Here is a 13867-nt window from a genome sequence, read left to right on the forward strand (position 1 = left end):
CTCAATTTTGGTTGAGGAAATGTCAACCTGATAAAAGACTTGTCGATCACTAAATTCACGAGCTTAAGCTTAGATCGAATGTTGCTGATCACAGGTTTGCTATGGCATTAGAACTGAAGGTGTTCCCTTCAAAATCTACCACATCATATTTATAAATGAGTAAATATATTTATTCTTCATGTTTTACTTATGTTTGAGGAGTCCTTAAAATACAAAAAATATAGATCAACATTATTGATAAAAAAAACTAAGATTTTGGATAAATTTACATTGGTTGAACTCGAAAAACTAAGATATGTATGTATGTATACATATATATATATATATATATATATATATATATATATATATATATATATATATTGTTGGAATTCGATAGATTGATCTATATATTATTTGTCGACTCTACTCGTTATAGATATTGCTCGTTGTCCCCTTGATACCTCTCTATTTATTATTAATAATGTCAATGGTTATGTGATAATTCTTGAACGCTCGTAATAGGTATATTTAAAGGTGTCGTCGCTTATCACCTCTATGTTTGTTATCATCATCGCTCGCATCAATATTATTTATTACTATCGTAATTCTATACTATTTGATCTTGTTTGTCGCCCCCTTGATATTATCCTTAAATAAGAATGAAGAAGAAAAAAAGGAAAAAAAATAGTTTAACAATATTAAAAAAAAGGATAGTTTTAAAATATATAAAAATATAAAAATTAAAAATATCGAATAGAATGAAAATGAGTATCATCCGAAAAAAAAAAGAAGCAAAAATAGCCCGTAAGAAATCGTCCACCTATAAAAGGAGACATCTTTCTATAACTCACGCATGGCTGACATGCACTTTCTCCCACCCGTTGGACCATTTCCCTTTGCGGGGTACGGTGGTTCGCTTTCCTTGCTTTAACCTCCCACCTGAGATGCCGAGAAGCCAATGTGAGATGGGAGAAGAAAGATCGATGGGCAGCGGTAGCAGTGGCGAGCCGACGGCGGCCTGCTCGACTTCGGCGGCGGCGTCGCCGACCGGGGTGAAGAGGGGCAGAGACCCCGAGGAGGAGGTCTACCTGGACAACTTCCATTCGCACAAGCGTTATCTCAGTGAGGTACCACCGTCACCACCGGTCTGATCTCTTCTCCTTTTCTCTTTCCCTTTTCTCTCTTGTCTTGCCCTCAGAGAGAGATACATAGCGGTCCGTTTTTTCGGAAGATCAAAAGGCGATTTCTTTTGATATCTGCGACAATTCGATTGTTAGGAAGTAAAATTCGGGAGATCCATTTCACCGGTCTCAGGAATTTTGTATTGAGCGATCAATTGCTTTGTTTTTCCTCCTCGGAACAGGGAATTTTGTCGTTGGTGGCGGGAAAAAAAGATGCCCTCGTTCTACCCTTGGTTTTTCTTGTTCTTTTCTATCGTATGCATTCGATGGTGGAAATTTGAGGAAAAATGTGACCTTTCTATGCTTTCCCTTCTTCGTGCTCTTTACCCACCGTTCTTGTCAGAAGTTGGATACTTTGGCTTCTGCGTTCCTTCGGACGAGAGCAAATGTTTACTAGGGTTTTCTCTGCTGAAGGAAATTTATGTTCTTATTGGAAATTTTCCCACTGTCAATTAAATTCGAAAGTTTTGATTCTGGTCACGAAATTTTCGGGTTTTGCCGTTGTATGTTGTTTTCATACTGTACACATTTAATTTTTGGAAGAACGAACTCTACAGTGTTTCCCTCTGTAGTTTATCTTTCCTATTATTTTAATTCTGTTTTCGAAGCGATCGATGAGATCAATTTCTCCATTAGTCGTGCTTCGTGAATATTCTCTATCATTAGTTGATTTGTTGGGTAATGAGTTCCTACTTCACGAACTTTTAGATAATGGCTTCCAGCCTTAATGGGTTATCGGTTGAAGATTCTTTAGCTGCTGAGAATCTCATGGAATCTCCGGCCAGGTCTGAGAGTGCTTGTTACCCAAGGTACTCTTCTTATTCTTTTGATATCTAATTGTGTTTTTCTCCTTTCTTTTCTTAAGTCAGTTTGATCTTAGATTCTATATTGCATTTAATGGTTTTGCTAGTTGTATCATTCTCAAGGGCACATATTAATGCATATTAAATGCTGTATTCTTATTAGGATTCTTACATTAGTGGGTACAAACTAATGAACTTTAGATTCCCAAGTCCCGGTCCGAAGTATCTAATTAAGTGTGAACGGAATAGAATGTTTTAAACCAATTTGACTTCACATGTTTAGAGCTTGCATGTTGGGCTGTGACGTCTTTTATGGTGGGCTCGCAAGCGGATACGACACTCAACTAGAGGTTATTGGGTCAAAAGAAGGCAAGAATTTACAGAGAAGTTGTTATAGTCAGTTGAGAAGTTATATCTATCAGAGTCGATCGAATTAATTGTCTAGCTTTGATGAATAAATAGGATTTCATGTTGTGAAGGAGTCTAATGTGAAGACTAATTTGATGTCAAATGTTTCTGTTGGAATCTTATGAGGATGACATGCATGGTACTGGTATGATAACCAACGAGGCGGTTGAATGAATTTTTCCACCTAACACTCATTTCTAGATGAGAAGAAGCCTAGCAATGGAGAATCAGTAGGGACAGGACAAAATGACCTATCCAACATAGGTTAGTTTATTGCACAAAAGAAAGGAACATCTCTCATGACCATGTCATAGAGGCCTTAAAAGCTTCATATATATGGAGGGTTACCGTGTCCAACCCTAACTAGATGGAGTTTGATGCTAGAGCAGCACCATCTCATTAGATATTTCACAGACAGAGAATGCCTACTAAGGGCCACCAGGAGAATTGTTAAATTGTCATGCAGCCTTACTGATCCAACCAATTTCAAATGTAACTAATCTAAACAAATGTGGTTGTAATATGAATATTATTTCCAGCATTAATGTCACCAGGAAAAAAAAAAGTGAATGAGGTATAATTGATCCCTAGAGAGATTTAAAATATACGAGAAAAAGAAATAAAAGAATGTGTGAAAAGAAGGGAAGTGCCTATAGTTGGCCATTCTTTCACCAAAGTACATATAAGATTCCTTTGTGATCAGCCAAATATATCTATATAAAGAGAGGTTACAGAGAAGGCCTTAGACCCTAATTGTGCACATGTAGATAACTTAATAGACAAGCATTTCAATTCTTTCACAAACAAAACAAACTGTCATTTTGTTAGGCCTTCTTAAAAGCAAATGATCGAAGTTTATTATGTCAAATTAATTAGGATCAGAAATATATGCAAATAAAATCATAATCCACAAAATCACAAAAATTGACCAAAGTTTTAAGTATTGGCCAAATTTTCTTGGCCTTTATTGTTTCTTTTTTCTAAATGTAAATGTTGACATTTTCTAAAAAAAAATCCTTGAATCATGATTATTGAACATCCAGTTATCCTTTCTTCGGTCAGTATACATTTTTTTGACTGAACAGCTGGGTGCAGAAAGTAGCTAAAAAGGTTTCTTCCATTTTCGCCTTGATGTTTACAAAATCTAAACTAACCAGATAGAAACCAGCTTATCCAAATCTCCATTTGAAGAATGAATTGATAGGCTCCTGTATATCCTTTTAGCGTATCAGAAATAGTGGCTATAAATGATAAACAGGAATCAATAAGTCTCACACAGTTGATCTTTTTGGCCTTAGTTTTCCTCTCAAATGTTACATTATCTGGTTTGATCTCGTCTATGGTTAAGTTCTTTTATGAACTTCTAATTTTTTGTTTACTTTATGGACTTCCCTGGTAAATACCTAATTCCACTTTGAGAACCATGTTGGTGTCTTTTTTACTCTAACTTGGTGCAAGCTGACATGGCACCAACCGTGTAATTCTCATCCTCGCAAGCTTTCAATTGTCGAAGACTGAGAAATTCAGTTTTGCTCTTAGAGAAATATCAACTTACACAGTCGACATATGGTTGCAATTTGTTCTTGTTGTTAGACAAATAACATGTTTTTAGTTGTTTAGGTGAGCACTGAATCACTTGAAATCACTAACTGAGTTGACTGCTGATTATCTGCCCTCATTGACCAAGTGGGTTAGCTTGGGAAGGGTCACTATGAGTTGGTTGAGCAATTGATAAACAGTGTTAAATCTTGAACTTTTCCTCTTGAGTTTTTTAGATAATTTTTATGTAGATTATCAAGGGTAGCAATACTTATTGGTCAAGAATGATGGTAGATGCTTTTGCTATAACAAGTGCTCTAGCTCGGTAAGATGATGCTTCGCTTCCTCTTGATGTGATCTGTCGGTACTTAACTTCTGTTATCATTCCTATTTCAGGGATGAGATTGCCTTGCAGTACTCTCCAATGTCTGAAGATTCAGATGACTGCCGTTACTGCGAAACCCCATTGCACACCACAATTTCACAGTCCGATGCCATGAGCAGTCCCACTAGTCCGGTCTCACCACACCGCCATCAGAATCCTTTCTCGACATTCGCCACAGCCACCCAATACCCACTCAATACCTGCAATGTTGCTGCTGTCATGTGTTCCCATCCACGCCAACGCGGGTCAGACTCAGAAGGCAGGTTTCCTTCATCACCGAATGACATGTGCCACACAACGGACCTAAGGCGGGCTGCGCTTTTGCGCTCGGTGCAGATGAGGGCACAGCCACATTGTTCGGTGGCATATGAGTTGCCGTTCAGCAGCGGGCAAGAGAACATGCAGAGCACCGAACCGGGTGAAGACCGATCCTTCTCCTGTGTAAAAGGTCTAGACGACGAGACATGTTATCAAAACACTGAGAATGAAGCGGACTATATTGAGGAATGCTCGTCGTCGTTGGGACGTCTTTCGGATTCCAAGCTTGGTCACAAATAAGTTTAAGACCACACAAATAGTTGCTAACCTGTTATCTATCATGGCTTTTCTCAGGTTTTGTAGTTTGATTATAAATCAGTCTTTTTTCGTTTGTACTTAGGACTTGTGTTGATATTATTGAGGGTTTTGGCATATCTCCTAAATTTTCAGATGATCAAACATATTCCATAGCTGTGGCATCCTGGTGAAATTTTAGACAAGGTCCAGAGCGTTGTTTGAACTAGTATTCATGTTCACCGTCACGTATCTAGTTAGTTTTACCTAAATTATCCATCACCTATTCATTTTATACTCATCTGTAAAAAGTCGGTCTACTAGTAAATTCATATAGTTCCGTATGAACCTATAAGGACAAGATAGGTCATGGTAAGCGAAACTCGAGATCACACAAGCACAAGCAAATAAGAGTTGTAGAAATTTATTTCATAATAGGCAAAAGATGGAGCGATGACCTATCCACGACTAATGTCTCACGTCAAGATCATCAGCCGAAAGTAAAGTTGCGGCATGTGAAGACGTGACTGTTTCGATTATTTTCTTCTGCGTAAGAAACAATTCTGTCCCAAACGCTTGCATGTTTTACGAGACAAAACATTGACAACACTTTTTCTCTCACAGACAAAAAACATATTTTACTAACAATACTCTTTTATGCCTTGTATAAGCTGCCTACGAATAAGCACTCATTACACCAGAAAACAACAAAAGAAAGACTTCTTTATAAGTACATATGATGGCACAAACTGATTGATTGCCATTAGCAAGACCACTGACCCCCACTAAATGTGATAAGAGGAAAGGCCTGAGAGTCCTTCACTGTTAGCTGATGCCCAGAAGTGGATTGCCCTGATTGACCCAGTATGGCTTGAGAACACTTGAATCACACCTCAAAATCTCTGTTCCCAAGGCATTTTTAGGATCTCTGCTTTAACAAGAACTGCAGGACTGGATGTATCCATTCTCTGCACAACTATGTTTGTAAAGATTTTAAAATGATTCAATCATCAGTAAATGTCTCAATGATTACTAAAAACGTGATCCTTCTACAACATAACAAATGAATCCATGTCGCTGCAACATTAAGTCGATCTAATCTTGAATTTATAGCATGATCCTTCTATATCACACAACAAATAATAGCATTTTTCGTACCCATAGTCAAAGAAAAAGGGAAAAGATAACAAATGAAAAGTAAAGTTGCATAGTTTGAAAGATAGACAAAGCATAATTCTGCTGTGAATGATAGAATCCACCTTGTAAGTAGCAAGATACAAATTGACATAAAGGTAGTAAGATACTAAGCCAAACCACTTCCCCTTCTTTTTCTTCTTCTCCATTCTCTCCTTTTTTTTTTTCCCCACCGATTACAATCTCCTTTGGTTCTTTTAGGCTTAAGGCATGGAGGCGGTGGAAGGAACCCCATTCTTTTTTTTTTTTGTATGTTTTACAATTTAATCTTTGTAATTATCTATATTTACGAATAGATCCTAATGTTTACAAATATATCCTTATAAATAATTCAAAATAAATCCTTACATTACAAACAAATCCTTATAAACAATTCAAAAATAAGGAATATTACACTCTCCCCCCACCCCCACCCTCTTAAAAGAAAATTATTATTTTCTAAATTGTCATACCTCAATCGATGAAAAGATGAAAATAAGCTTTCTTCATTTTTTTTTATAGCTCTCAAGTAGTTTTTTCTTTTGTTGTCAGTAAAGCTTTTTTGACGACCCTAAGTAGTCTTTAATCTTTTTCTTATAGCTTGAATTTTTTCGATAGTCTCTTGTACTTTGTCCGGTACTAACAATTTTCTATTGTCAACATTTTTCTAACATATAAGCATTTTACACTTTCGTACATAGAAACCTTCATAAGAAACCATCTGAATGCATGAATGATAACTATTTTTATAAGTGAATTCAATTCCCATTTTCATTCAGAAATATCTAAAAGTTGCAACAAACCTCCGGGTCGTTGATGTTTTATATTGATTTGTTGACAAGTTAAACATTTTGAAACATATGTTGCAATTTTCTTCTTCATGCCTTCCCACCAATAATGACTTTTGAGATATTTATACATCTTAGTGCTACCAGGATGCATAGTGTACTTGAAGTTATGGCATTCCTCCAAAATTTAGTTCTTGATATTTTGATCATTAGGGCCATATACTTTATCCTTAAATCTCAGTAGGCCATCATCTGAAATTAAAAAATCCGACTTCAATCCTTTTTCTACTTCATTCCTCAAATAGATTAAACGTAGATCTCGTTGTTGTCTTTCTTTAATTTGTTGTATGAGATCAGATTGAACTTAGATAGAGGCCATCAATATCATTAGGTGTCATACTTTCCTCATAATATTCAAGTCATAATTTTCTTCCAATAACTTCCATTGCTAATAAAACTTATAGATTTTTTATAAAGTGTATTAGCTACGACATTGGCTTCACTTGCATGATAACATATGGGGCAATCATAATCCTTTATGAGTTCTATCTCTCCGTCACCTCATATTTAACTCTTTTCGAATAAAAATAAACTTTAAACTCATGTGATTAGTAAATATTTCAAATGTTCGCCCATATAAGTAATGTCTCCAAATATTTAGAGCAAAAATAATTATTGCTAATTCCAAATCATGAGTTAGATAATTTTGTTCGTAACTTTTCAATTTTCTAATAGCATAAACAATTACTTCTTTTATCCAAACACAACCGAGGCCCTTTCTCGAAGCATCTGTATAAACTATAAATCCCTTGTTACCATTTGGAATATTGAGATTGGGGCACTAGTCAATTTTCATTTTAGCTCTTGAAAACTTCGCTCACAATCTTCACTCATTCAAATTTCACATTTTTTTGGGTTAATTTAGTGAGAAGACTAGCAATTTGAGAGAATCCCTCTATAAATCTCCTATAGTAACTTACCAGGCCCAAGAAACTTCTAACTTCTGTTACATTCATTGGTATTTCCCATTTAACTATCCTTCCACTTTTTTTGGATCAACAAAGATGTTTTTCCCTAAAATCACATGGCCTAAAAAGGCAACTTCATTTAACTAAAACTCATATTTACTAAACTTTGCATACTTCTTTTCTCTTAGTATTGTCAATACATTTCTTATGTATTCTACATGCTCCTTGTTACTCCTCGAATACACTAATATATCATTAGTAATACAATTACACAATCATTCAAGAGTGGTTGAAATATCTTATTCATTAGATTCATAAAAGTTGCATGGGCATTAGTTAAGCCAAAAGACATTACTAAGAATTCATAGTGACTGTATCGAGTTCTAAAAGCTATTTTTGAGATATTATCTTTCTTAATCTTTAATTGGTAGTAATCAAACCTCAGATCAATCTTGGAAAAAGATTTGTGCACCCTGCAATTGATCAAACAAATCATCAATTATGGGTAGAGGATATTTATTTTTTATGATCACTTGATTTAATTATTTATAATTAATACAAAGCTTCAATGTTCTATCATTTTTCTTAACTAACAACACCGAAGCATCCTATGGTGAGACGCTGGGCCAAATGAAACCCTATTTAATAATTCTTGTAGTTGCTTCTTTAATTTCACTAACTTGAGTGGTGTCATTCTATAGAGATGCTTAAATATCGAGGTTGTTCCGAGGACCAAATCAATAGCAAATTCTCCTACTATATTTAGAGGTAATCCGAGTAAGTCTTTCAAAAATACATTAGGGAACTCTCTGACTACTGAAATTTTATTTAGATTAGTTTCTTAATTTGAATACTTATTTACATATACAAAATAGTAAAAATAGCCCTTCTACATAAGATGATGAGCTTGAAATGTCGATATAAGGCAAGGAGATGAATTATGCCTAATACCCTCAAAATAAAAGATGGGTTGATCTGGTACGTAAAAAGTGATCACTTTTGTATAACAATTTATACTAACATAATAGAAAGATAGTCAATCCATGCTAAGTATAATATCAAAATATCGAATCTCTACAAGAAGCAAATCAATAAAACGTTTGTGTTCTCCAATAAAAATCAAACAAGATGAATAGATCACGTTTATTGTCAAAGAATCCCCAACAGTCGTAGTTACATATAGCATATAATCCAACGATCTAATTTGAATACCCAAGTGATAAGCAAAATTTTATGAAACAAAAGATAAATTGAAACCAAGGTCAAACAAATTTTTTGCATTTCTACTAAAAAAGTGAATAATACCTTCAACCATTGACTTAGAAGCTTTGAAATCCTGTTCAGCGATAACAGACACTCTAGTACGGGTTGATGATATAGGAGGCAGTGGCTCTTTCTTCTCGTTTAGAGGACAATATTTTACTTTATGATCCAACTTCCCACAGGCAAAACAAGCTCCAATCACTCGAAAACACTGACTTGTTTCATGATTTAACCCGCATTTTACACATGATCGAGTCCTTTGTGGTGGCTTCTCTTTCTCAAATCTAGTTGTCTTGATCCTCTTATTACCATTTTTTGATTCATTTCCTCTCTTATTTTTGTTAGTAAACTTATCTTTGTCATTCTTGCCCCTGATCTCCTGAATCTCTTCTATGTTTTTTTCGATTATCATAGCTCTTTCTACCACATCAGCATATGTTTGAAGCTTTAAGACTGATATCCAACTCCTTATTGCTGGCTTTAGTCCCCTTTCAAATCTCTTTGCCTTTCTAGATTCATCATCAGTTATATAAGTAGCAAATCTGGAAAGCTCAATAAATTTAGCTTCATATTTTGCTACTGTCAAATTTCCTTGGACAAGATTTAAAAACTCTAATTCTTTCTGCTCTTTAATATAATCTGAGAAGTACTTTTCATTAAACTTTTCTACAAATACCTTCCAAGTGATATGCTCATGTCTAATTTCAGAAATTCTCCTTATTGTTTTCCACCAGTACTCAGCCTCTCCTTCCAACATAAAGGTGGCAAAAGAAACCTTTTGATGATCAGAGAAATTTAAGACATCAAATATTTTCTCCATTTGCATCATCCATTGTTCTGCCACCATTGGATCAGGTTCACCACTGAAACAGGGAGGACTAAGTTTCTTAAATTGTTTTATTCCCAATCCAGTCTGATTTGAGGTCTTTGCTCCACAATTTCTTTCTTGTTGAAGTTGTTGCATCACATTTAACATAGTCTCAAGAGTTCTCATAATCTCACTCAACTGATCAGAAGAAGATGTAGTCGAAGAACCCGATGATCTCGTCATTCTAGCTTCCTAAAAGACAGCAAAAGAAAAATTTTCATCAATCACTCTATAAAAGTTACTAAATCTCAATATATATTGCACATCAAACATATTAAATATCCTAGTGATTCTCAAATCATGCTTTGATATCATCTTTGTCACACCCCCTAAATTAATGCATTCGTGAATCTATCTTATACCAAAAAAATTATAATCCGTCCATAATCCAAATCCAAGATCCAAAATGACATTTGAGGACACTGAAAAGCATTCAAACACTATTCACATATATAAAACTTATGCAGTTTATAATTATACACTAGATAACTCGATAATTCACGAAACCCAAGGCTAACTCAGAAAATATCAACAATCCAAATTTTTTAATAATATTTTATTATATGCAAAATATACTTATACAACAACAACATATCAAACCACAAATACTTGCCCAAAATGTTCTAGCTTTCTACTGCTTTAGCCCAATCCTAATATTTCAATGAGTGAAAAGTTAAATTGAAAATTTTATATAACAATAGGATAAGTTACAAATCTTAACAAGTGACTAACATATTTATAACTAGAAATGATAATTCATATAGCCTTAATATTAAGGTGCAAGGCAAGGATATAAGAATTCATAGATATTATTTCATCAGATACAAAATCACAAATGTTATTTCATTCGAAATATACTTTGTTCATAACAATGAAGAAAAGAATATTTAAGCGCATATCAATGAGGTAAGAAACATTAAGGTGCATATCAATGGTGTAAAAAACTTTTAGGCACATATCAATGACGTAAGAAAACATTTAGCCACATATCAATGGCGTAAGAAACATTTATAAGCATATCAATGGCGTATGAATTATTTAGACGTATATCAATGGCGTAAGAAATATTTAGGAGCATAACAATGGAGTATGAAACATTTAGGAGCATATCAATGGCATATGAAAATCAATAGTGTATGAAATATTTAGAAGCATATCAATAGCATATGAAACATTTAGGAGCATATCAATGGTATATAAAACATTTATATACATATTAAGAGAACAAATGAGAAATGTAAGCTCAAGTGTCGTATTTGACGCTACATTTATTTCATTCTTATCCAAAGAACACATAGGAATACATAAGCAATACTTTGGATAACATGTCAAAAAAACATAGAGGGTGAAGTGGGATCATAACATAATATGATCCATCCATTTATAGATGACCATTAACATAAGTCTCCCACATCTATGAGCTCCATCCACCTATGTTTGGATGAAGTCATAAAGGGACGACAAAATCATTGAAGGCTCTATACATAACTCTCATTTCCATTTTTAGCAAAGGTTTACATTATCCCACAAATATTGGAATGCAAAAGGATATTGCGAGCAATAAATTTAGCATGTATAGGAAGCACATGTGCAACAATAAAAACATATATATGCACATATGAAACAATATAAGACAACATAAACTTTTGCATAATACATTCAGATATGATAAGAACGAATGACAAGAGATACAATAGTTCAAAGCAATCACATAGGGCTCAATTGAGGGAAGAATTCTAAATGAATTCAAATTCAAAGAGATAGAAACAATAATAGACAAAATTGACAAAAATTCTATTATGATAGAATCTGTGAGACATTTTGCATGAATTATTTGAATAATCAATCATGCTCTCATTTACTCAAGAAAGATATCATTTGAAAGATACATCAATCTACTTTCAGATGAATTATGTTTCATACAAATTAGAGTATTCAACAGGAAGTTACAAGAAATTTAGTACCAAAGGTAAGAAAATATTATCTCTGTTTTGCATAATCCTCAGGATCAATTGAAACAGATGTTTGGGCAGACATTTGAACTCTAAATCTTTCAATTAAGGTACGAAAGATATACGAGTCTAGTTTCTAAAGAATTAAGTTTCGTACCAATTATAGTTTCCCGCAAAGAGTTATAAGCAATTTAGTACAGAAAAGTCCGAAAATATTATCCTTGTTTTGTAAAATCCTTAAGGTAAATTAAAACAAATGTTTGGGCAGACATTTGAACTTCAAATCTTTCAAGTAAAGTATGGAAACAAAGATATACGAGTATAGTTTCCAAAGAATCAAGTTTTACCCAAATCAGAATTCAGTATAAAAAGTTATAGCTAAAACAAGGCAGAAAGGTCAGAATCTCAAAAAATTCTAAATTCATAATTTTATAGATCAACAAAGTTGATATCATTTACAAAGACAAAACCCTTTAAAATACACATAATCAAGATGAAATCAGAAATAAAAATTGCTGTAGGAAGGGGTTAGAACACTTGCCTTAGAAGAGTTTGTTCCCAAATAAGAGGAATGGATCCAAAAACCCTAAGTCAAACCACTTCCCCTTCTTTTTCTTCTTCTCTCTTCTCCCTTTTTCGTCTCCACCGATTGCAGCCTTCTTTGGTTCCTTCAGGCTGAAGGCATGGAGGTAAGAGGTGGTGGAAGAAACCCCTTTTTATTATTTTTTTATATGTTTTACAATTTTGTCCTTGTAATTATCTAAATTTATAAATATATCCTCATATTTACAAATAAGTCCTTATAAACAATTCAAAATAGGTCCTTACAGTATAAGCAGGTCCTTAATCAATCAAGGACATCTTTATTTAAGTCTAAAATATATTTGTAGATGAATTCCAGTGTACACCACTCTCCTAAATGACCAATAACCCAAAAAAGAAAAAAAAAGGCAAAAAGTAGAGTGCTTCAATCAAGTCATTGTTTTTTCTTTAACATTATGAAAAGATAAATTCATAAGCCACCATTTATAAACACCATGAATTACTTCCACCATTAAGAATATAATTCAACAAATGATTCATCTAATAACTAAAGCTTTTAGATGCAATGACTTTGACAAAAAAAAAAAAAAGGAAAAGTATCAGAGCACAAGGTCTTAAATTCACACTAATCTAGGACCCGGATAAGGAGTGTTAAGAATCTAAATCACATAGATCATGTCTTGTCTGACGACCTAAGCTTTTAGATGTAATACTAAAGCTTTTAGATTTAATGGCATTAGTAAAAAAATTTAAGATCCACAGAATGAAAATTCCCTTCACATATGCCACACTCCAGCGATTGTTCTAAAAAAGAGACGCTTTGGATCTTGCCTTGATGCTGAAATTGTAGAAAGAATTCCTGGTATTAGCTTGTTGGCAATTTCGTCTCCGTATATGTTGTTCTACGCTCGACATATCTAGCGAGCCTCCCCTTCGTTTCAGCTGAACTCATGATTGCTGAGGACACTTGGAACACTCGAATAAACCACTCAAGGAGGATCAAAGGTACCAGCAAAAAATAATCAGGGAGAACATCTCACGTAACTCCGAGGAAACATCTAATGAAACCCCCACACGAAAATTTTGGGCATAGAGCAGACAGACACCGGTATTTCATCAAAGATTATGCGATGAATCGAAAAAATTGATAACGGAGGAGAAAAAAAGAACAGAAAAAAAATCCGACAATCGCTAGGGTTAGATATAGAAAGAGTGCGATCGAGATGGAGATGGAGGCCAACCTTTGAGGGCAATGGCGTCGGGAAGACAACTGCGATTGTCGATTGGAAGAGTCAAGATTCGGGAGCTGGAGAGCAAGAAGAGTAGAAAGAGGACGATGTCGTGGTTAGGGTTCTTATATTGGGGCCTCCGCTTTGGCGCGGTATTCGTCGGTCGGAAGTAAGAGTTGAACGCCCGAGCCGAACCGACTCAAAACAGGGGGCCTACGTCCACGTGGCCATTT

General features: G+C 34.5%; 2 protein-coding genes across 8 annotated transcripts; one reads left to right on the top strand and one right to left on the bottom strand.

The window, feature by feature from the left end:
- The first annotated feature begins 827 nt into the window (after positions 1-827).
- LOC135620324 (uncharacterized) lies at positions 828-5026 on the top strand. Of its 2 annotated transcripts, none has more exons than XM_065123214.1 (3): positions 828-1127; positions 1872-1972; positions 4310-5026. In XM_065123214.1, the coding sequence occupies exons 1-3, from the start codon at positions 927-929 to the stop codon at positions 4854-4856; spliced, it is 849 nt and encodes a 282-aa protein (XP_064979286.1). In that variant the 5' UTR covers positions 828-926; the 3' UTR covers positions 4857-5026. The 2 variants fall into 2 exon arrangements, with proteins under 2 accessions (XP_064979286.1, XP_064979287.1); XM_065123215.1 differs by having other exon boundaries at positions 831-1109.
- Positions 5027-5356: 330 nt separating this feature from the next.
- LOC103995568 (uncharacterized) lies at positions 5357-13806 on the bottom strand. Of its 6 annotated transcripts, none has more exons than XM_065123217.1 (4): positions 13647-13806; positions 12404-12537; positions 9085-10102; positions 5357-5826 (listed from the first exon to the last, which is right to left on the bottom strand). In XM_065123217.1, the coding sequence occupies exons 3-4, from the start codon at positions 10091-10093 to the stop codon at positions 5744-5746; spliced, it is 1092 nt and encodes a 363-aa protein (XP_064979289.1). In that variant the 5' UTR covers positions 10094-10102; positions 12404-12537; positions 13647-13806; the 3' UTR covers positions 5357-5743. The 6 variants fall into 6 exon arrangements, with proteins under 6 accessions (XP_064979289.1, XP_018685045.2, XP_018685043.2 ...); XM_018829500.2 differs by lacking the exon at positions 12404-12537 and adding an exon at positions 13237-13362 and having other exon boundaries at positions 5357-5818; positions 13647-13804; XM_018829498.2 differs by lacking the exon at positions 12404-12537 and adding an exon at positions 13237-13362 and having other exon boundaries at positions 13647-13804.
- Positions 13807-13867: the final 61 nt, after the last annotated feature.

The sequence above is a fragment of the Musa acuminata genome, chromosome BXJ2-8 (genome assembly GCF_036884655.1).
Source record: "Musa acuminata AAA Group cultivar baxijiao chromosome BXJ2-8, Cavendish_Baxijiao_AAA, whole genome shotgun sequence".
In the NCBI taxonomy this organism is placed as follows: Eukaryota; Viridiplantae; Streptophyta; class Magnoliopsida; order Zingiberales; family Musaceae; genus Musa; species Musa acuminata.